The 24,375-nt window shown below is 46.2% G+C and overlaps 1 protein-coding gene across 1 annotated transcript in view; it reads right to left on the bottom strand.

Moving 5' to 3' along the window:
* Positions 1-11,130: 11,130 nt before the first annotated feature.
* The window catches only part of LOC115128114 (C-myc promoter-binding protein-like), a 137,599-nt gene continuing 124,354 nt past the window's right edge, over positions 11,131-24,375 (bottom strand). Inside the window, 11 exon segments of the mRNA XM_065012440.1 lie at positions 11,131-11,424; positions 12,664-12,728; positions 15,165-15,327; positions 15,922-15,948; positions 17,303-17,307; positions 17,367-17,418; positions 17,421-17,475; positions 20,662-20,949; positions 21,128-21,308; positions 23,305-23,472; positions 24,059-24,234. Coding sequence (XP_064868512.1) covers positions 11,288-11,424; positions 12,664-12,728; positions 15,165-15,327; positions 15,922-15,948; positions 17,303-17,307; positions 17,367-17,418; positions 17,421-17,475; positions 20,662-20,949; positions 21,128-21,308; positions 23,305-23,472; positions 24,059-24,234 — 1,317 coding nt within the window. The 3' untranslated portion in view covers positions 11,131-11,287.

Below are 24,375 nucleotides of genomic sequence, written 5' to 3'. Positions count from 1 at the left end.
AGTGATTTAATCCCAGTGTAGAAATACACACGATTGGCCACAGTATAAGTGATTAAATCCCTGTGTAGAAACACACACGATTGGCCACAGTATAAGTGATTTAATCCCAGTGTAGAAACACACACGATTGGCCACAGTAGACGTGATTAAATCCCAGTGTAGAAACACACACGATTGGCCACAGTAGACGTGATTAAATCCCTGTGTAGAAACACACACGATTGGCCACAGTAGACGTGATTAAATCCCAGTGTAGAAACACACACGATTGGCCACAGTATAAGTGATTTAATCCCAGTGTAGAAACACACACGATTGGCCATGGTATAAGTGATTTTATTTCCAGTCTGAGACAACTCTAAAGATCCAGTCCAACATGATTAATCTCATCATCAGATCCACAGACCTGTCGTACAGAGCTGTAATCTCATCATCAGATCCACAGACCTGTCGTACAGAGCTGTAATCTCATCATCAGATCCACAGACCTGTCGTACAGAGCTGTAATCTCATCATCAGATCCACAGACCTGTCGTACAGAGCTGTAATCTCATCATCAGATCCACAGACCTGTCGTACAGAGCTGTAATCTCATCATCAGATCCACAGACCTGTCTCATCATCAGATCCACAGAGCTGTAATCTCATCATCAGATCCACAGACCTGTCGAGCTGTAATCAGAGCTGTAATCTCATCATCAGATCCACAGACCTGTCGTACAGAGCTGTAATCTCATCATCAGATCCACAGACCTGTCGTACAGAGCTGTAATCTCATCATCAGATCCACAGACCTGTCGTACAGAGCTGTAATCTCATCATCAGATCCACAGACCTGTCGTACAGAGCTGTAAAACAACACAAGGAACATTTTTACAAAATGTCTTCTCTATACAAAGAGCAGATCAAATATTATACAGTGACCCTAAATACAATGAAACATTTTTGTTTGTACATTTCCTTCTAGAACGACTTATAACCTTCTAGAGCTCTATTCAGTCTGTACAGCTGAAGAGTGACAGATTCTGTGATGGAAATGTAAAGATCATTTCCTTCTAGAACGACTTATAACCTTCTAGAGCTCTATTCAGTCTGTACAGCTGAAGAGTGACAGATTCTGTGATGGGAATGTAAAGATCATTTCCCATGGAGCATCGTTTACCGTCAGTCTCTGCTCAATCAGGAACACTTCCGCCTCGCGGATTGAATAGAGCCCTTCATCTGCAGAGATTGACAACTAAACCATTTAAAAGCTGTTCGTACTGCTGATATCGTGAGTGATATTTTTTGGGGACAGTCCAGGTCTCTCTTAACCACTTAGTTGTGGTTGGTAACAATCTTTAGCTTTCAAAATAGCAACGTCACGTTTCATGTTTGCATAGTAGCGCTAGCCAGCTCTCATTGGACCCTTCTTGACAAAAAGGTCCTCTTCTAGCCAATGACATCAGTCTGTTGTTACATTGTAATTGGAGGTCACCGGCGTGCCTCACGTTAGGTAAGACGACTGGTGACGCGTCCGTCTACATAGTCGGCCAGGAGAGGCGTTTAACGTATCTGTTGAAAGGGGGGCAGTATCACGTCATAAAGGTACTTCAATGATTTCATTCTGAGTTGGAAGTATTTTCCCCGGCGAGAGAGATGTTGCTGCGGACTTTAAACCTGGGAGGATTTTCAAGTGTTTACCTGGTCAAGTGGAGTCAACGGTTGTTGTCCACTCAAGACAACTAAAAGCATTATAATCTATGTTCAGGTGCACCCCTCCCCCCCACACATAAAATCACCAGACATGATGTAAAATGAACTGAAGACAATACATCGCCAAAGGCTGAACTTGGTTTCATCAGTATAACAGGCCGGGGATAAACAGCTATGACATCATAGCCACTGTAGCGAGGCCCTGATACTTGGTATCATCAGTATAACAGGCCGGGGATAAACAGCTATGACATCATAGCCACTGTAGCGAGGCCCTGATACTTGGTTTCATCAGTATAACAGGCCGGGGATAAACAGCTATGACATCATAGCCACTGTAGCGAGGCCCTGATACTTGGTATCATCAGTATAACAGGCCAGGGGATAAACAGCTATGACATCATAGCCACTGTAGCGAGGCCCTGATACTTGGTATCATCAGTATAACAGGCCAGGGGATAAACAGCTATGACATCATAGCCACTGTAGCGAGGCCCTGATACTTGGTATCATCAGTATAACAGGCCAGGGGATAAACAGCTATGTCATCATAGCCACTGTAGCGAGGTCCTGATACTTCAACCACTTCTTTTCACCCCCCCCACCCCAAAAAAAGGTTTTGACTGCATGTGATGTGCCAACTGAACATTAATTTGTGCTGCTGAACAACGAACCCAAACGTAGGGTGTTACTCCTACAGTACCTTGTATGGAAGAAACACAGAACACGTGTATTGTATACAGTATATAGATGAACATAGGATCATGTCTAAAACGTTAGAGGACGTATGGAGTTATTGAACGTTGGTGTGTTGTGTCGGGCCTGACGTCCTTCAACGTGGGTCAGAAACCAGAACAGAACTGGCTTCCGGTTTGGGAAATACATTTTGGGACTGGAGGGGCTCAGTTCCATTTCAAATGGGTCCATTTAGAAAGTAAACCAAATTCCAAATTGAAAAGCATTGAAGAGAATTGACTGGAATTGAAATGGAATGAACCCCAACTCACCTACACATCAATGGTATGAATCATTCTTACTGACCCCCAACTCTAGACTTATATCTCCTAACAGAACTAGACTGACCTAAAATATAAACGCAACATGCAACACTTTCAAAGATTTTACTGAGTTACAGTGTATAGAAGGGAATCAGTCAATTAAAATAAAGTCATAGTGGGGCCTGGGAGGGCATAGGCCCACCCACTTGGAACCCAGTCCACTCACTGTGGAGCCAGGCTCACCCACTTGGAACCCAGTCCACTCACTGTGGAGCCAGGCTCACCCACTTGGAACCCAGTCCACTCACTGTGGAGCCAGGCTCACCCACTTGGAACCCAGTCCACTCACTGTGGAGCCAGGCTCACCCACTTGGAACCCAGTCCACTCACTGTGGAGCCAGGCTCACCCACTTGGAACCCAGTCCACCCACTGGGGAGCCAGGCCCACCCACTTGGAAGCCAAGTCCACCCACTGGGGAGCCAGGCCCACCCACTTGGAACCCAGTCCACTCACTGGGGAGCCAGGCCCACCCACTTGGAACCCAGTCCACCCACTGGGGAGCCAGGCCCACCCACTTGGAACCCAGTCCACCCACTGGGGAGCCAGGCCCACCCATTTGGAACCCAGTCCACCCACTGGGGAGCCAGGCTCACCCACTTGGAACCCAGTCCACCCACTGGGGAGCCAGGCCCACCCACTTGGGAGCCAGGCCAATCAGAATTATTATTTTTCCCCCACAAAAATTACAGACAGAAATACTCCTCAGCACCCCTCTCCTCCTCCTTCAGACGATCCCGCAGGTGAAGAAGCCGGATGTGGAGGTTCTGGGCGGGCGTGATTACATGTGGTTTCCTGCAGTCAGCATGCAAATTGCACGCTCCCTCAAAACTTGAGATATCTGTGGCATTCTGTTGTGTGACAAAACTGCGCATTTTAGACTGGCCGTTAATTCTCCCCGGCACAAGGTGCACTTGTGTAATGGTCATGTTGTTTAATCAGCTTCTTGATTTGGATTATCTTGGCAAAGGATAAACAAATTTGGATGTAAACAAATTTATGCGCACAATTTTATTTGAGAGAAATAAGCTTTTTTGTGCGTGTGGAACATTTCTGGGATCTTTTATTTCAGCTCATGAAAACATGGGACCAACACTTTCCATGTTGCGTTTATATTTTTGTTCAGTATACACACTGTACCATTGTGCTGTTTTGGATGATTATTATTTTGGTTCTAAAACACATAAATTAAAATAAAATAAAAGTTTTTGAAGGGGAACAGACAGTTACCTCAAAACTATTGAACAACCCCATATGTTCCTTGTAAATTCCCTGTCATAACCCACTATTCACAGTTTATAACACCTGAAGAGAGGCCCCACACGTATAGGTGAATATGAAAGGACTTGAAACACGGAACCTAGTCGTGTAGCAATATTCCCTCCATATGGCAAAAGGGTAACTACATGTTCTTAACAGTACACAGAGGTCCTCAAAGGTACTCCAACTTTAACTTGAAGGTACTTTAAAAGGTACTTCAACTTTAACTTGAAGGTACTTTAAAAGGTACTCCAATTTTAACTTGAAGGTACTTTAAAAGGTACTCCAACTTTAACTTGAAGGTACTTTAAAAGGTACTCCAACTTTAACTTGAAGGTACTTTAAAAGGTACTCCAATTTTAACTTGAAGGTACTTTAAAAGGTACTCCAACTTTAACTTGAAAGTACTTTAAAAGTTACTCCAACTTTAACTTGAAGGTACTTTAAAATGTACTTCACTTTAACTTGAAGGTACTTTAAAATGTACTTCACTTTAACTTGAAGGTACTTTAAAAGGTACTTCACTTTAACTTGAAGGTACTTTAAAAGGTACTTCACTTTAACTGGAAGGTACTTTAAAAGGTACTTTAATGATATTAATACTGATATCTGAGGAGCCGATTCATGCAGCATGTTGTGCCAAAGATGTCAAAGTCAACTAACATCAAGGCGGTGGCCCGTTCCTGTAGGTTCATGCTCTACAACATCCGCAGAGGACCCTGCCTCACACAGGAAGCGGCGCAGGTCCTAATCCAGGCACTTGTCATCTCCCGTCTGGAACTGCAACTCGCTGTTGGCTGGGCTCCCTGCCTGTGCCATTAAACCCTCAACTCATAGAAGCCGTACTCTGGTGTTCAATTCCCAAGATTTGAGCTCCTCCGCTCCCTCCACTGGCTTCCAGTTGAAGCTCGCATCCGCTACAAGACCATGGTGCTTGCCTACGGAGCTGTGAGGGGAACGGCACCTCAGTACCTCCAGGCTCTGATCAGGCCCTACACCCAAACAAGGGCACTTTCATCCACCTCTGGCCTGCTCGCCTCCCTACCACTGAGGAAGTTTCAGTTCCCGCCAGCCCAGTCAAAACTGTTCAACTGCTGGCCCCCAATGGTGGAACAAACTCCCTCAAGACAACTAAAAGCAGTATAATCACCACCTTCCGGAGACACCTGAAACCCCACCTCTTTAAATACCTAGGATAGGATAAAGTAATCCTTCTCACCCCCCGAACTACTGTTCCACTGGAGGTCAAAGGTGAATGCACCAATTTGTAAGTCATCAGTATAAATGACTTAAATGTAATGTAAATGTAAGTCTGTTTTACAGATGCACATTACTTTAAAAACAGAAACAGTGATCAATCAGTTTTGTAAACGTCAAAGTATTCGACTCAGTATGGGTATTTCTGTAATAAATATTTATATTTTGTTGATCAAACGAATCAATCCATACTCAGGCCACGTCTTGTCAACAACAACAACATCTGTTGTAAATTGCACTGTGAAGTATTTAAACCCTTGGCAGTTTTAAAGCGACTTTAGTTGTTTTGAGTGAATCTTTGAATGCCCTCACTGATACAATAACAAAGCAGCTTATAAACAGCTATGACATCATAGCCACTGTGATACAGTATCAGATACAGTTACATCATCACTGTAAATAACAGGCCAGAACATTCTAACAGCCATCAACGCCACTGAGGAGAGGAATATATGTTTCACCCTGACACGGTAGTACATCCATCAAACAGGAGGGGATAAATAGATGTTTCACCCTGACATCATAGCCATCCATCAACCACAGGAGGAGAGGAATAGATGTCCCCCTGACACTTGAAGCCAGTACATCCATCAACCACAGGAGGAGAGGAATAGATGTTCCACCCTGTCATCCATCAACCAGCCACCCTGACACGAAGCCAGTCCTGATCCATCAACCACAGGAGGAGAGGAATAGATGTTTCACCCCACGAAGCCAGTACATCCATCACCCCAAAAAGGAGTTTTGAATGCATGTGTTTCACCCTGAACTGAACCATCAACCACAGGAGGCTGCTGAAATAGATGTTTCACCCTGACACGAAGCCAGTACATCCATCAACCGGGAGGAGAGGAATAGATGTTTCACCCTGACAGTACCCATCAACCACAGGAAGAAACACAGAATAGATGTTTCACCCTGACAGTATATAGAGTACATCCATCAAAAGGAGGAGAGGAATATATGTTCCACCCTGACACGAAGCCAGTACATCCATCAACCACAGGAGGAGAGGAATAGATGTTCCACCCTGACACGAAGCCAGTACATCCATCAACCACAGGAGGAGAGGAATAGATGGTTCACCCTGACACGAAGCAGACATCCATCAACCACAGGAGGAGAGGAATATATTTTCACCCTGACACGGGCCAGTACATCCATCAACCACAGGAGGAGAGGAATAGATGTTCCATTTGACACGAAAGTAAATCCAAATTCACAAAGAGAATAGATGTTTCATTGAAGAGAATTGACTGGGAGAAAGGAATAGAACCACCAACTCACCTACATCCATCAATGGAGGAGAGAATCATTCTTACCCTGACCCCCAACTCTAGACATATCAACCACAGGAACAGAATAGATGACCTAAAATATAAACGCAGCAGTACATCCAAACACTTTCAAAGATGTTTACCCTGACACGTTAGCCAATTAAAATAAAGTCAGTGTCCATCAACCACAGGAGGAGAGGAATATATGTTTCACCCTGACACGGAACCCAGTACATCCATCAACTGGGAGGAGAGGAATAGATGTTTCAGCCTGAACCCAGTCCATCCATCAACCACAGGAGGAGCCAGGCTCAGCCTGACACTTGGAACCCAGTCCATCCATCACTGGAGGAGCCAATAGATGTTTCACCCTGACACGGAACCCAGTCCATCAACCACTGGAGGAGCCAATAGATGCTTCAGCCTGACACTTGGAACCCAGTACATCCATCAACCACTGGAGGAGCCAGATGCCCACCCTGACACGAAGCCAGTCCATCCATCACTGGAGGAGAGGAATACCCACTTGACACGAAGCCAGTCCCATCAACCACAGGAGGAGAGGAATAGAGTTTCAGCCTGACCCACTTGGAACCCAGTACATCCATCAACCACAGGAGGAGCCAATAGGCCCACCCACTTGGAACCCAGTCATCCATCAACCACAGGAGGAGAGGAATAGATGTTTCACCCACACGGGAGCCAGTACATCCATCAACCACAGGGGAGCCAGGCTCAATAGATGTTTCAGCCCACTGGGGAGCCAGGCCCATCAACCACAGGAGGAGCCAGGCCAATAGATGTTTCACCCCACAAAACATCCATCAGACAGGAAGAGGAATAGATGTTTCAGCACCCCTACATCCATCAACCACAGGAGGAGAGAATCCCGTTTCACCCTGAAGAAGCCAGATCCATCAACCACTGGAGGAGAGGAATAGATTTTCAGCCTGTGGTTTCATCCATCAACCAGTCAGAGGCATAGATGTTTCAGCCTGACACGAAGCCAGTACATCCATCAAAACAGGAGATATCTGATGTTTCACCCTGACACGTGCCAGTATATCCATCAACCACAGGAGGAGAGGAATAGATGTTTCAGCCTGACACGAAGCCAGTAAAAACTGCGCATCCATCAACCACAGGAGGAGAGGAATAGATGTTCACCCTGAATGGTCATGTTGTTCCATCAACCACAGGAGGAGAGGAATTATCTTTCACCCTGACAAAGGATAAATCCAAACCACAGGAGGAGAGGAAAGATGTTTCAGCCTGACACAATTTTATTCCATCAACCACAGAGGAGAAATAGATGTTTTTTTGACACGTGCCAGAACATTTCAACCACAGGAGATCTTTTATTTTCAGCTCATGAAAACATGGGATCCATCACTTTCCAGGAGGAGAGGAATATTTTCACCCTGTTCAGTATACATCCATCAACCACAGGAGGAGAGGAATGTTTCACCATTGTGAATAGATTTTGGAAAACCAGTACATTAATCAACCACAGGAGGAGAGGAATAGATTTTCAGGTACATCCATCAACCACAGGAAAGAGGAATAGATGTTTCACCCTGACACGAAGCCAGTATATCCATCAACCACAGGAGGAGAGGAATAGATGTTTCAGCCTGACACGAGCCAGTACATCCATCAACCACAGGAGGAGAGGAATAGATGTTTCAGCCTGAAGAGAAGCCAGTACATCCATCAACCACAGGAGGACCTATATGTTTCACCCTGACACGAAGCCAGTACATCCATCAACCACAGGAGCAAAATAGATGTTTCAGCCTGAACTACCAGTTCTCCATCAACCACAGGAGGAGAGGAATAGATGTTTCAGCCTGACACGAAGCCAGTACATCCATCAACTTTAGGAGGAGAGGAATATATGTTTCAAAAAGGTACATCCATCAACCACAGGAGGAGAGGAATAGATGTTTCAACACGGCCAGTACATCCATCAACCACAGGAGGAAGGAATAGATGTTTCAAAAGGTACATCCATCAACCACAGGAGGAGAGGAATAGATGTTTCACCCTGACAAAGGTACATCCATCAACCACAGGAGGAGAGGAAAGATGTTTCACCCTAACTTGAAGCCAGTACATCCATCAAAAGCAGGAGAGGAATAGATGTTTCAGCCTTAACTTGAAGGTACATCCATAAAAGGTAGATTTCCACCCTAACTGGAAGGTACATTCAAATGGAGGACTTTAATGATGTTTACTGATATCTGAGGAGCCAGTTCCATCAACCACAGGAGGTTGTCCCCCCTGACCAAAGATCCATCAACCACAGGAGGAGAGGAATAGATGTTCCACCCTGACAGATGCACAGTACATCCATCAACCACAGGAGGACAGTGAATCAGATTTCCAAACGCGTCAAAGTATCCATCAACCACAGGATGGGTATTTTCACCCTGAACGATTTCCATCAACCGCAGGAGGAGAGGAATAGATGTTTCACCCTGACAACAACCAACATCCATCAACCACAGGAGGAGAGAATAGATGTTTCACCCTGACACGGAAATGAAGTATTTAGGAGAGGAATATTTTCACCCTTAAACGACCAGTTGTTTTGAGGAATCTGTTCCACCCTCACTGATACAATACATCCATCAAACAGGAGGAGAGGAATTAGATGTTTCAGCCTGGACATCAGTGTGATCCATCAACCACAGGAGGAGAGGAATCAGATGGTTCACTACTCACTGCCAGTAATCCATCAACCACAGAACATTCTAACAGCCATCAACGGCAGGAGGAGAGGAATAGATGGTTCACCCTGACACGAAGCCAGTACATCCATCAACCACAGGAGGAGAGGAATATATGGTTCACCCTGACACGAAGCCAGTACATCCATCAACCACAGGAGGAGAGGAATAGATGTTTCACCCTGACACGAAGCCAGTACATCCATCAACCACAGGAGGAGAGGAATAGATGTTTCACCCTGACACGAAGCCAGTACATCCATCAACCACAGGAGGAGAGGAATAGATGGTTCACCCTGATACGAAGCCAGTACATCCATCAACCACAGGAGGAGAGGAATAGATGTTTCACCCTGACACGAAACCAGTACATCCATCAACCACAGGAGGAGAGGAATAGATGTTCCACCCTGACACGAAACCAGTACATCCAGCTAAACAAATAAAATAGACTAAAATAAATAAAAGTCTTACTTTGTATAAATAGAATTCAAAAGTTAAGTAAAATATTGCTAATATTAGTCTCTATATATGACTATATAATACAAATGTTTTTTTATTTTTATAAAAGGTCCCTACTACTACTGTCGTATATAAAGTACATTTTGTATTTTATGTCACAATTTGTACAAGATTTCTGAAAACATAAGTACCCCGAAATAGAACACGTCATTGTGTGTGAAAGCGTTGTTACATTAATGAGTATGATCTCCATCCATCCAGAGGGGTACGTCCAGAACCCTTAACGACCAGGTGATGAGATGGGATAAAAACAACAACATCCTTTTGTGAGACTGGTCAGACTACATAATAACCCCCTGGTCGGTCAGCTCCGTTAGTCTCTGGTCAGCTCCGTTAGTCTCTGGTCAGCTCCGTTAGTCTCTGGTCAGCTCCGTTAGTCTCTGGTCAACTCCGTTAGTCTCTGGTCAGCTCCGTTAGTTTCTGGTCGGCTCCGTTAGTCTCTGGTCAGCTCCGTTAGTCTCTGGTCAGCTCCGTTAGTCTCTGGTCAGCTCCGCTAGTCTCTGGTCAGCTCCGCTAGTCTCTGGTCAGCTCCGTTAGTCTCTGGTCAGCTCCGTTAGTCTCTGGTCAGCCCCGTTAGTCTCTGGTCAGCTCCGTTAGTCTCTGGTCAGCTCCGTTAGTTTCTGGTCAGCTCCGTTAGTCTCTGGTCAGCTACGTTAGTCTCTGGTCAGCTACGTTAGTCTCTGGTCAGCCCCGTCCCATCTCTCACAGGTGACGGACATGACCCCAAACATCACAGTGTCAACAAGCTCATCGTCACGCATTCTGTACGTCTTTCTAAAGTGGATTCCTGAGGTCGTCTTTAAAGCTCCTCAGTCCTCTTTGGGAGAGCCACCGTTGTAATACATGGATTTTATACATGTGCTTTTCATGGACGCAAAAGATCTCTTCAACCCTACCCATGTGGGCTACCCACGGCTGTGCTATGCCGAGTGACGGAGGTGACTGGCTGGCCGAGTGACGGAGGTGATTGGCCGAGTGACGGAGGTGACTGGCCGAGTGACGGAGGTGACTGGCTGGCCGGGTGGAGGAGGTGACTGGCCGAGTGACGGAGGTGACTGGCTGGCCGGGTGGAGGAGGTGACTGGCCGAGTGACAGAGATGACTGGCCGGGTGGAGGAGGTGACTGGCCGAGTGACAGAGGTGACTGGCCGAGTGACGGAGGTGACTGGCTGGCCGGGTGGAGGAGGTGACTGGCCGAGTGACAGAGGTGACTGGCCGGGTGGAGGAGGTGACTGGCCGAGTGACAGAGGTGACTGGCCGGGTGGAGGAGGTGACTGGCCGAGTGACAGAGGTGACTGGCCGAGTGAAAGGAGGTGACTGGCTGGCAGGAGGTGACTGGCCGAGTGACGGAGGTCACTGGCCGGGTGGAGGAGGTGACTGGCCGAGTGACAGAGGTGACTGGCCGGGTGGAGGAGGTGACTGGCCGAGTGACGGAGGTCACTGGCCGGGTGGAGTGTCTGTCGGAGGTGACACGTCAGGGGTAAAGGGGTCAGAGGTAGGGCTCTCCGAAGGTCTTGCGACACTCCATGACCCCAGCGCTGGGCGGACGGTCGCAGTTGTGCGTCAGCTTCACCAGGTTGGGGCTGAGGTGGTCGTACGCCATCTTGTATTCGCGGTCAAAAGCGTCTGGAGGGAGGAGAAAGAGTGAGACGCGTTACAACACAACGATGTTCAACACCGATTTAAATGTCATTTAAACTGAAGACCTTCTGGAGGAAAACGCCGCAGTCCACTGCAGGAGCATTCAACAGTGTACGGGTTGACTTCTAGAGGACGTGTTTGGGTTGACTTCTAGAGGACGTGTATGGGTTGACTTCTAGAGGACGTGTATGGGTTGACTTCTAGAGGACGTGTATGGGTTGACTTCTAGAGGACGTGTATGGGTTGACTTCTAGAGGACGTGTATGGGTTGACTTCTAGAGGACGTGTATGGGTTGACTTCTAGAGGACGTGTATGGGTTGACTTCTAGAGGACGTGTATGGGTTGACTTCTAGAGGACGTGTATGGGTTGACTTCTAGATGACGTGTATGGGTTGACTTCTAGATGACGTGTATGGGTTGACTTCTAGAGGACGTGTATGGGTTGACTTCTAGAGGACGTGTATGGGTTGACTTCTAGAGGACGTGTACGGGTTGACTTCTAGAGGACGTGTACGGGTTGACTTCTAGAGGACGTGTACGGGTTGACTTCTAGAGGACGTGTATGGGTTGACTTCTAGAGGACGTTTAAGGGTTGACTTCTAGAGGACGTGTACGGGTTGACTTCTAGAGGACGTGTACGGGTTGACTTCTAGATGACGTGTACGGGTTGACTTCTAGAGGACGTGTACGGGTTGACTTCTAGAGGACGTGTACGGGTTGACTTCTAGAGGACGTGTATGGGTTGACTTCTAGATGACGTGTATGGGTTGACTTCTAGAGGACATGTATGGGTTGACTTCTAGAGGACGTGTATGGGTTGACTTCTAGAGGACGTGTATGGGTTGACTTCTAGAGGACGTGTATGGGTTGACTTCTAGAGGACGTGTACGGGTTGACTTCTAGAGGACGTGTACGGGTTGACTTCTAGATGACGTGTAAGGGTTGACTTCTAGATGACGTGTACGGGTTGACTTCTAGAGGACGTGTACGGGTTGACTTCTATAGGACGTGTACAGGTTGACTTCTAGAGGACGTGTACGGGTTGACTTCTAGAGGACGTGTACGGGTTGACTTCTAGAGGACGTGTATGGGTTGACTTCTAGAGGACGTGTATGGGTTGACTTCTAGATGACGTTTCTGTGCCTTGTTGCACCTGAAGAGTAGTTGGCTGTGAGCACACTACAGTACTTCTGAAACTACTAGCACAATGAACGCAGACTTACCGATGTCAATGTTGTCCTTTCCCAGAGCCACCAGACACAGGAAGAGGATGTCTCTGTACAGACTCCTGCAGAGGGAAGGGCACAGGGACGTTAGATGTTACAGAGGACATTTAGCAGACTAGCTACAGTAGATAGCATGAACGACTGTCTGTCTTTGACATCAAAGGGGCTAATGATACTTAATGTTGACCGTAACCTTTTTCCCAACCTTGCTATATTTACACCAACTGACTCAAATCAAATGACATTTTATTGGTCACATACACTTGGTTAGCAGATGTTATTGAGTGTAGCGAAAGGCTTGTTCTTCTAGTTCCGACAGTGCAGTAAAATCGAACAACTACCTAATACACACAAATCTAAAAGGGGTGAATGAGAATATGTACAGTTGAAGTCGGACGTTTACATAAACCTTAGCCAAATACATTTAAACTCTGTTTTTCACAATTCCTGACATTTAATCCTAGTAAAAATTCCCTGTTTTAGGTCAGTTAGGATCACCACTTTATTTTAAGAATGTGAAATGTCAGAATAATAGTAGAGAATGATTTATTTCAGCTTTTGTTTCTTTCATCATATTCCCAGTGGGTCAGAAGTTTACATACACTCAATTAGTATTTGGTAGCATTGCCTTTAAATTGATTAACTTGGGTCAAACGTTTCGGGAAGCCTTCCACAAGCTTCCCACAATAAGTTGGGTGAATTTTGACCCATTCCTCCAGACAGAGATGGTGTAACTGAGTCTGGTTTGTAGGCCTCCTTGCTCGCACATGCTTTTTCAGTTCTGCCCACATATTTTCTATGGGATTGAGGTCAGGGCTTTGTGATGGCCACTCCAATATCTTGATATTGTTGTCCTTAAGCCATTTTGTCACAACTTTGGAAGTAATGCTTGGGGTCATTGTCCATTTGGAAGACCCATTTGCGACCAAGCTTTAACTTCCTGACTGATGTCTTGAGATGTTGCTTCAGTATATCCACATCATTTCCCTACCTCATGATGCCATCTATTTTGTGAAGTGCACCAGTCCCTCCTGCAACAAAGCCCCCCCACAACATGATGCTGCCACCCCCGTGCTTCATGGTTGGGATGGTGTTCTTCGGCTTGCAAGCCTCCCCCTTTTTCCTCCAAACATAACGATGGTCATTATGGCCAAACAGTTCTATTTTTGTTTCATCAGACCAGAGGACATTTCTCCAAAAAGTACGATCTTTGTCCCTATGTGCAGTTGCAAACTGTAGTCTGACTTTTTTATGGTGGTTTTAGAGCAGTGGCTTCTTCCTTGGTGAGCGGCCTTTCAGGTTATGTCGATATAGGACTCGTTTTACTGTGGATATAGATACTTTTGTACCTGTTTCCTCCAGCATCTTCACAAGGTCCTTTGCTGTTGTTCTGGGATTGATTTGCACTTTTCGCACCAAAGTACGTTCATCTCTAGGAGACAGAACAAGAGCGTCTGCTAAATGACTTAAATGTAAATGTAAATGTAGAACGCGTCTCCTTCCTGAGGCGTATGACGGCTGCGTGGTCCCATGGTGTTTATACTTGCGTACTATTGTTTGAACAAATTAACGTGGTACCTTCAAACGTTTGGAAATTGCTCCCAAGGACGAACCGGACTTGTGGAGGTCTAGAATTTTTTTTCTGAGGTCTTGGCTGATTTCTTTTGATTTTCCCATGATGTCAAGCAAAGAGGCACTGAGTTTGAAGGTAGGCCTTGAAATACATCCACAGGTACACCTCCAATTGACTCAAATGATGTCAATTAGTCTATCAAAAGCTTCTAAAGCCATGACATCATTTTCTGGAATTTTCCAAGCTGTTTAAAGGCACAGTCAACTTAGTGTATGTAAACTTCTGACCCACTGGAATTGTGATACAGTGAATTATAAGTGAAATAATCTGTCTGTAAACAATTGTTGGAAAAATGACTTGTGTCATGCACAAAGTAGATGTCCTAACTAACTTGCCAAAACTATAGTCTGTTAACAAGAAATTTGTGGAGTGGTTGAAAAACGAGTTTTAATGACTCCATCCTAAGTGTATGTTAACTTCCTACTTCAACTGTACATATAAATATATGGATGAGCGATGGCCGAGTGGCATTTAGTGATGAGCTCTGAATGTTGCAGAGAGATAGAAATAGGACGAATAGAGCTGATGATTCTTTATCCTGGCAGACAATTAAGTTCTACATTAAATATTTCTATCTGAATGTTTCAGTAGCGTTACATCACCCTGAACATCTATTTTAATTTTTAATTTTACCTTTATTTAACTAGGCAAGTCAGTTAAGAACTAATTCTTATTTTCAATGACGACCTAGGAACAGTGGGTTAACTGCCTGTTCAGGGGCAGAACGACAGATTTGTACCTTGTCAGCTCGGGGGTTTGAACTTGCAACCTTCCGGTTACTAGTCCAACGCTCTAACCACTAAGCTACCCTGCCGCCCCACAACATGCCCCTGGACAATGGTGTTATCAATGTGTAACCCCTGACCTTTGCCTCTTGACCCCCAGGCTCTGCCCCAGCAGCTGTAGGAGCTGTCCCATTGGTCGAGAAACGTCGTTCCTCTGGATGCTCTTGACCACGCTGTGGAGTAGCTCCTCCCCAAACGGACGCTCCGCCTCGCTCGCAGGACGACACAACGGGTAGCCCACACCTGGGGTCAGGGGTCAGAAAGATGGATATGTAGGCTACACTAATACACACTTCATATATAACAAACGTGTCCACGTATACACACACACGTAGGTATGCAAGACCGGTCACACACACACACAGTAAAACACAGATGCTAACCCATTCTCAAATACAGGAGTAGATAATACAGGAGTGTATTTGAGATCCAACTAGACGAAGACACACATTAAAATGTTGGAAGAACTGAAGAAAACGAATCACTAGAAACAACATCATTTAGACAAGTCGATCAAAGACAGCCCACAGAATTCCCAAGACTGTCAGCCAAGTGGAAAACAGCAATACAGCGATGCATTTTCAACCACATAAAGTAACCGAGGACTGAGAAAACGAAAACAGGTTTTCCCCAAAACGACGACAAGGAGAACAAACAGGGTGCAGCAAAGCAGAGAAGAGCAGACAGGACACACAGAGAGACAAAGGAGAGAAACTCCCAAACATTACAGGACACAGAGAGACAACAGACCCCTGTTAGCTCCCAGACATTACAGGACAAACAGAGAGACAAAGGAGAGAGACTCGAGTCCTGCCGAGTCCTAAAGAGAACACTCACTGTCTAACAACAGAGCACAATTAAGCCCTGAAACACAGAGAACAGAGAGAACAACAGACCCCCGTTAGCTCCCAGACATTACAGCACAGAGATCCAAAATGGCTGCCACATAACTGACCATGGTTCAGAGCTCTTCCATCTGACAAAGTTAGGCTACTAAGTTAGGCTACAAAGTTAGGCTACAAAGTTAGGCTACAAAGCTAGGCTACAAAGCTAGGCTACAACGTTAGGCTACAAAGCTAGGCTACAAAGCTAGGCTACAACGTTAGGCTACAACGTTAGGCTACAACGTTAGGCTACAAGACATCCACAATTCATACAGATATGCTCTTCTTAAAACCACATTAAATTGCAGACGTATGGCTTTATCTGTTCCTTGATAAAACAAGGTGCTGAGATGGCTTCATACCCTGCTGTAGACTGTGACTTAATGCATTTCACTGAGACAGCTTCATACCCTGCTGTACACTGTGACTTAAATCATTTCACTGAGACAGCTTCATACCCTGCTGTACACTGTGACTTAATGCATTTCACTGAGACAGCTTCAGGACCTACTGTAGACTGTGACTTAATGCATTTCACTGAGACAGCTTCAGGACCTACTGTAGACTGTGACTTAATGCATTTCACTGAGACGGCTTCATACCCTGCTGTACACTGTGACTTAATGCATTTCACTGAGACAGCTTCAGGACCTACTGTAGACTGTGACTTAATGCATTTCACTGAGACGGCTTCAGGACCTGCTGTACACTGTGACTTAATGCATTTCACTGAGACAGCTTCAGGACCTGCTGTAGACTGTGACTTAATGCATTTCACTGAGACAGCTTCAGGACCTGCTGTACACTGTGACTTAATGCATTTCACTGAGACGGCTTCAGGACCTGCTGTAGACTGTGACTTAATGCATTTCACTGAGACAGCTTCAGGACCTGCTGTAGACTGTGAGTTAATGCATTTCACTGAGACAGCTTCAGGACCTGCTGTAGACTGTGACTTAATGCATTTCACTGAGACAGCTTCAGGACCTGCTGTAGAATATGACTTAATGCATTTCACTGAGACAGCTTCAGGACCTGCTGTACACTGTGACTTAATGCATTTCACTGAGACGGCTTCAGGACCTGCTGTACACTGTGACTTAATGCATTTCACTGAGACGGTCTCAGGACCTGCTGTACACTGTGACTTAATGCATTTCACTGAGGCGGCTTCATACCCTGCTGTAGACTGTGACTTAATGCATTTCACTGAGACTGTTTCAGGACCTGCTGTAGACTGTGACTTAATGCATTTCACTGAGACTGTTTCAGGACCTGCTGTAGACTGTGACTTAATGCATTTCACTGAGACTGTTTCAGGACCTGCTGTAGACTGTGACTTAATGCATTTCACTGAGACGGCTTCAGGACCTGCTGTAGACCGTGACCTACTAATGCATGTTCCACAGGATGTAGAACGGCTGGATGAGACTGTGCAGCTTCAGGTTTCCCATAAGATCTGGATCAGGACACTGTACACTGTACTGTCCTCTGACAATGGCAGGACCTGGGGACGGACAGGGACAGATATGAGACACACACACACCAGCTCAATGACAATATATCTGAGACACACACACACCAGCTCAATGACAATATATCTGAGACACATTTCACCAGCTCAATGACAATATATATGGACACACTGTACACTGTGACTCAATGACAATATATCTGAGACACACACACACCAGCTCAATGACAATATATATGAGACACACACACCTGCTCAATGACAATATTTCACTGAGACACACACACCAGCTCAATGACAATGCATTTCACTGAGACAGCTTCAGGACCAGCTCAATGACAATATTTCTGAGACACACACACCCAGCTCAATGACAATATAATGAGACACACACACCAGCTCAATGACAATATATCTGAGACACACACACACAGCTCAATGACAATATATATGGACCACACACTGTGCTCAATGACAATATATATGAGACACACACACCAGCTCAATGACAATATATATGAGACACACACACCAGCTTAATGACAATATATATGAGACACACACACCAGCTCAATGACAATATATCTGAGACACACACACACCAGCTCAATGACAATATATATGAGACACACACACACCAGCTCAATGACATTATATCTGGAGGGAGACGTAGAGACAGATATGAGACACACACACACACCAGCTCAATGACAATATATATGAGACACACACACCAGCTCAATGACAATATATCTGGAGGGAGACGTAGGGACAGATATGAGACACACACACACACCAGCTCAATGACAATATATATGAGACACACACACCAGCTCAATGACAATAGATCTGGAGGGAGACGTAGGGACAGATATGAGACACACACACACACACCAGCTCAATGACAATATATCTGGAGGGAGATGTAGAGACAGATATGAGACACACACACACACCAGACATATGAGGTGTGTAGACAGGGAATAAGGGGTGAGATGTATAGACAGGGAATAAGGGGTGAGGTGTATAGACAGGGAATAAGGGGTGAGGTGTATAGACAGGGAATAAGGGGTGAGGTGTATAGACAGGGAATAAGGAAGAGGTGTATAGACAGGGAATAAGGAAGAGATGTATAGACAGGGAATAAGGAAGAGATGTATAGACAGGGAATATATGAGACATATAGACAGGGAATAAAGGGGTGAGGTGTATAGACAGGGAATAAGGAAGAGGTGTATAGACAGGGAATAAGGGGTGAGGTATATAGACAGGGAATAAGGGGTGCTCAATGACAAATATAGGGGTGAGGTGTATAGACAGGGAATAAGGAAGAGGTGTATAGACAGGGAATAAGGAAGAGATGTATAGACAGGGAATAAGGAAGAGCTCAATGACAAATAAGGAAGAGATGTATAGACAGGGAATAATGACAATATATAGACAGGGAATAAAGGGGTGAGGTGTATAGACAGGGAATAAGGGGTGAGGTGTATAGACAGGGAATAAGGAAGAGGTGTATAGACAGGGAATAAGGAAGAGATGTATAGACAGGGAATAAGGAAGAGATGTATAGACAGGGAATAAGGGGTGAGGTATATAGACAGGGAATAAAGGGGTGAGGTGTATAGACAGGGAATAAGGAAGAGGTGTATAGACAGGGAATAAGGGGTGAGGTATATAGACAGGGAATAAGGGGTGAGGTGTATAGACAGGGAATAAGGAAGAGGTGTATAGACAGGGAATAAGGAAGAGATGTATAGACAGGGAATAAGGAAGAGATGTATAGACAGGGAATAAGGAAGAGATGTATAGACAGGGAATAAGGGGTGAGGTATATAGACAGGGAATAAAGGGGTGAGGTGTATAGACAGGGCATAAGGGGTGAGGTGTATAGACAGGGAATAAGGAAGAGATGTATAGACAGCGAATAAGGAAGAGATGTATAGACAGGGAATAAGGAAGAGATGTATAGACAGGGAATAAGGGGGAGATGTATAGACAGGGAATAAGGGGTGAGGTGTATAGACAGGGAATAAGGGGTGAGATGTATAGACGGGGAATAAGGAAGAGATGTATAGACAGGGAATAAGGGGGAGATGTATAGACAGGGAATAAGGGGTGAGGTGTATAGACAGGGAATAAGGAAGAGATGTATAGACAGGGAATAAGGAAGAGATGTATAGACAGGGAATAAGGAAGAGATGTATAGACAGGGAATAAGGAAGAGATGTATAGACAGGGAATAAGGAAGAGATGTATAGACAGGGAATAAGGGGTGAGGTGTATAGACAGGGAATAAGGAAGAGATGTATAGACAGGGAATAAGGAAGAGATGTATAGACAGGGAATAAGGAAGAGATGTATAGACAGGGAATAAGGAAGAGATGTATAGACAGGGAATAAGGAAGAGATGTATAGACAGGGAATAAGGGGTGAGGTGTATAGACAGGGAATAAGGAAGAGATGTATAGACAGGGAATAAGGGGTGAGGTGTATAGACAGGGAATAAGGAAGAGATGTATAGACAGGGAATAAGGAAGAGATGTATAGACAGGGAATAAGGAAGAGATGTATAGACAGGGAATAAGGAAGAGATGTATAGACAGGGAATAAGGGGTGAGGTGTATAGACAGGGAATAAGGAAGAGATGTATAGACATGGAATAAGGAAGAGATGTATAGACAGGGAATAAGGAAGAGATGTATAGACAGGGAATAAGGGGTGAAGTGTATAGACAGGGAATAAGGGGTGAGATGTATAGACGGGGAATAAGGGGTGAGGTGGATAGACAGGGAATAAGGGGTGAGGTGTATAGACAGGGAATAAGGGGTGAGGTATATAGACAGGGAATAAGGGGGAGATGTATAGACAGGGAATAAGGGGTGAGGTGTATAGACAGGGAATAAGGGGTGAGATGTATAGACAGGGAATAAGGAAGAGGTGTATAGACAGGGAATAAGGGGTGAGAGCTATAGACAGGGAATAAAGGGGTGAGGTGTATAGACAGGGAATAAGGGGTGAGGTGTATAGACAGGGAATAAGGGGTGAGGTGTATAGACAGGGAATAAGGAAGAGATGTATAGACAGGGAAAAGGGGTGAGATGTATAGACAGGGAATAAGGGGTGAGGTGTATAGACAGGGAATAAGGGGTGAGGTGTATAGACAGGGAATAAGGGGTGAGGTGTATAGACAGTGAATAAAGGGTGAGGTGTATAGACAGGGAATGTATAGACAGTGTTCCCTACCGTAGATCCCCTGTTACAGTGCTCTGAGGTCAGTATGAGTCCAGGCAGGTTGCTGGGCAGGTCCAGACGTCTGAAGGACCAAACCAGGTTCCAGTAGATGATAGGATGGTGGTCCACCACGGCTGACACTGTGATAACAGGGTCTCCCTCGTTCTCCAGCAGGGACTCCAGCTCCTTCCACAGCACCAGGGGACTCAGGTAGGGTACTGTGACTGGTTCTGGGTGGTGGAGACGCCACTCCATATCAACATTCAGGGGGTCCTGGGGGGGTTAAGGGTCAGGGGTTAAAGTTGAGAAGTTAGGGGTTAAAGTTGAGAAGTTAGGGGTCAGGGGGTTAAAGTTGAGAAGTTAGTGTGTGTGTGTGTTAGGGGTTAAAAATAAAAAATAAAAAAAGTGTGTAAGAACACAGTATTATGTGTGTTCTGGGGGTCTGTCTCACGCTGGCTTCGTTGAGCCGGCTGGGCAGGCTGCCTGAAGTGGGTACATTGTGGTTGAGTCGAGTTGGTTCCTCCATGGGGTCAAAGGCACTGACACTCCGCACCATAGCTGACCCCGGGGACAGGGCCCCCTGACGCCGCTCTGTAGGGATCTCTATACACTGGGCCCTGGACGACGACAGCCTGGGGACGGACACACACACACACACACAGATCAGTGTTAGGACCAGGAGGAGCTCCTGTTATCTGTTTGCAGATAGTATCAGCAGGCGGCTCCTTCAAACACATTCTCTAATGAGATGTAATCATGTAATCCAACAGAAACCCAAATGAGGAGGGAGAGAGGACACTACCACTATACTAATACTGACTAATAATCTCAGGAAACTAAGAGAGAGAGGACACTACCACTATACTAATACTGACTAATAATCTCAGGAAACTAACAGAGAGAGGACACTACCACTATACTAATACTGACTAATAGTCTCAGGAAACTAACAGAGAGGACGCTACCACTATACTAATACTGACTAATAGTCTCAGGAAACTAACAGAGAGGACACTACCACTATACTAATACTGACTAATAGTCTCAGGAAACTAACAGAGAGAGGACACTACCACTATACTAATACTGACTAATAATCTCAGGAAACTAACAGAGAGAGGACACTACCACTATACTAATACTGACTAATAGTCTCAGGAAACTAACTATACTAATACTGACTAATAGTCTCAGGAAACTAAGAGAGAGAGGACACTACCACTATACTAATACTGACTAATAATCTCAGGAAACTAACAGAGAGAGGACACTACCACTATACTAATACTGACTAATAATCTCAGGAAACTAAATGGCTAGGGGTGGTAGACTAGGGGTGGTAGGCTAGGGGTGGTAGACTAGGGGTGGTAGGCTAGGGGTGGTAGACTAGGGGTGGTAGGATAAGGGTGGTAGGATAAGGGTGGTAGACTAGGGGTGGTAGGCTAGGGGTGGTAGGCTAGGGGTGGTAGGCTAGGGGTGGTAGGCTAGGGGTGGTAGACTAGGGGTGGTAGGATAGGGGTGGTAGAATAGGGGTGGTAGAATAGGGGTGGTAGGCTAGGGGTGGTAGACTAGGGGTGGTAGGATAGGGGTGGTAGACTAGGGGTGGTAGGCTAGGGGTGGTAGGCTAGGGGTGGTAGGATAGGGGTGGTAGGCTAGGGGTGGTAGACTAGGGGTGGTAGGATAGGGGTGGTAGGATAGGGGTGGTAGAATAGGGGTGGTAGGCTAGGGGTGGTAGACTAGGGGTGGTAGGATAGGGGTGGTAGGCTAGGGGTGGTAGGCTAGGGGTGGTAGACTAGGGGTGGTAGGATAGGGGTGGTAGGCTAGGGGTGGTAGACTAGGGGTGGTAGGCTAGGGGTAGTAGACTAGGGGTGGTAGACTAGGGGTGGTAGGATAGGGGTGGTAGACTAGGGGTGGTAGACTAGGGGTGGTAGACTAGGGGTGGTAGAATAGGGATGGTAGACTAGGGGTGGTAGACTAGGGGTGGTAGAATAGGGGTGGTAGAATAGGGGTGGTAGACTAGGGGTGGTAGACTAGGGGTGGTAGGCTAGGGGTGGTAGGCTAGGGGTGGTAGGCTAGGGGTGGTAGACTAGGGGTGGTAGAATAGGGGTGGTAGACTAGGGGTGGTAGGCTAGGGGTGGTAGGCTAGGGGTGGTAGACTAGGGGTGGTAGACTAGGGGTGGTAGACTAGGGGTGGTAGGCTAGGGGTGTAGGCTAGGGGTGGTAGGCAAGGGGTGGTAGACTAGGGGTGGTAGGATAGGGGTGGTAGGATAGGGATGGTAGCCTAGGGGTGGTAGGATCGGGGTGGTAGACTATGGGTGGTAGGCTAGGTGTGGTGGGATAGGGGTGGTAGACTAGGGGTGGTAGGCTAGGTGTGGTGGGATAGGGGTGGTAGACTAGGGGTGGTAGATTAGGGGTGGTAGGCTAGGGGTGGTAGACTAGGGGTGGTAGGCTAGGGGTGGTAGACTAGGGGTGGTAGGCTAGTGGTGGTAGACTAGGGGTGGTAGGATAGGGTTTATCTGAGAGGATGGTGGTGGGACAGGGGTTGGTGCGTAGTGTGTAAGTATGTAGTGCGTTGTGTATAGTGTGTAGTGTGTTGTGTTTTAGTGTGTAGTGTATAGTGCAGTGTACCTGCTGTTACCAGAGCAGCCCTCTACAGTGATCCTGGGTGAGAGAGGAGACAGGACAGTAGTGGGACAGGGAGTGGACAGAGTGGACGTCCCGGTGTCCAGACCGGTGGACACAGAGTAGGACGATGACACAGCCTCCTCCGCTGACGGACTGCTCTTCAGGTAGAACCTGAAGGTGAGAGGATGAGAGGAGGAGTGGAGGTGTGATATCAGGGGAACAGGGGAGGTGTTGAATGTCTGTGTGTATATCTAGTGTACCTCCCAGGTCCTCTCAGGTCTCTGATCTCTACATTAAGGAAGGGGAGGAAGGGGTTGAATGTCTGTGTGTATATCTAGTGTACCTCCCGGGTCCTCTCAGGTCTCTGATCTCTACATTAAGGAAGGGGAGGAAGGTGTTGAATGTCTGTGTGTATATCTAGTGTACCTCCCAGGTCCTCTCAGGTCTCTGATCTCTACATTAAGGAAGGGGAGGAAGGGGTTGAATGTCTGTGTGTATATCTAGTGTACCTCCCAGGTCCTCTCAGGTCTCTGATCTCTACATTAAGGAAGGGGAGGAAGGGGTTGAATGTCTGTGTGTATATCTAGTGTACCTCCCGGTCCTCTCAGGTCTCTGATCTCTACATTAAGGAAGGGGAGGAAGGGGTTGAATGTCTGTGTGTATATCTAGTGTACCTCCCAGGTCCTCTCAGGTCTCTGATCTCTACATTAAGGAAGGGGAGGAAGGGGTTGAATGTCTGTGTGTATATCTAGTGTACCTCCCAGGTCCTCTCAGGTCTCTGATCTCTACATTAAGGAAGGGGAGGAAGGGGTTCCCACAGAAGGGACAGGTGGTGTTGAGGTTGGAGTCGTCAGCCGTCCATCCTGCCATGATCTCCTCGTCGTACACCAGACCGTCACACGTCTTACAGCGAGAACAGCTGGAGATCAACAGCTGGAAACACACACAGCAGAGCCAAGATGGACGTTAGGTCAATCAGGGGTCGGCACAAAATGGCAGAGACCACCCCCCTTGGCCTGGTTGTATGAATGAGAAGAGTCCTTGGTCCCTAACATCAAGGCGGTGGCCCGTTCC

The sequence above is a fragment of the Oncorhynchus nerka genome, linkage group LG27 (genome assembly GCF_034236695.1).
Source record: "Oncorhynchus nerka isolate Pitt River linkage group LG27, Oner_Uvic_2.0, whole genome shotgun sequence".
NCBI lineage: Eukaryota > Metazoa > Chordata > Actinopteri > Salmoniformes > Salmonidae > Oncorhynchus > Oncorhynchus nerka.
The sequence above is the reverse complement of the archived record's forward strand: the minus strand, read 5'-3'. Positions and strand labels throughout refer to the sequence as shown.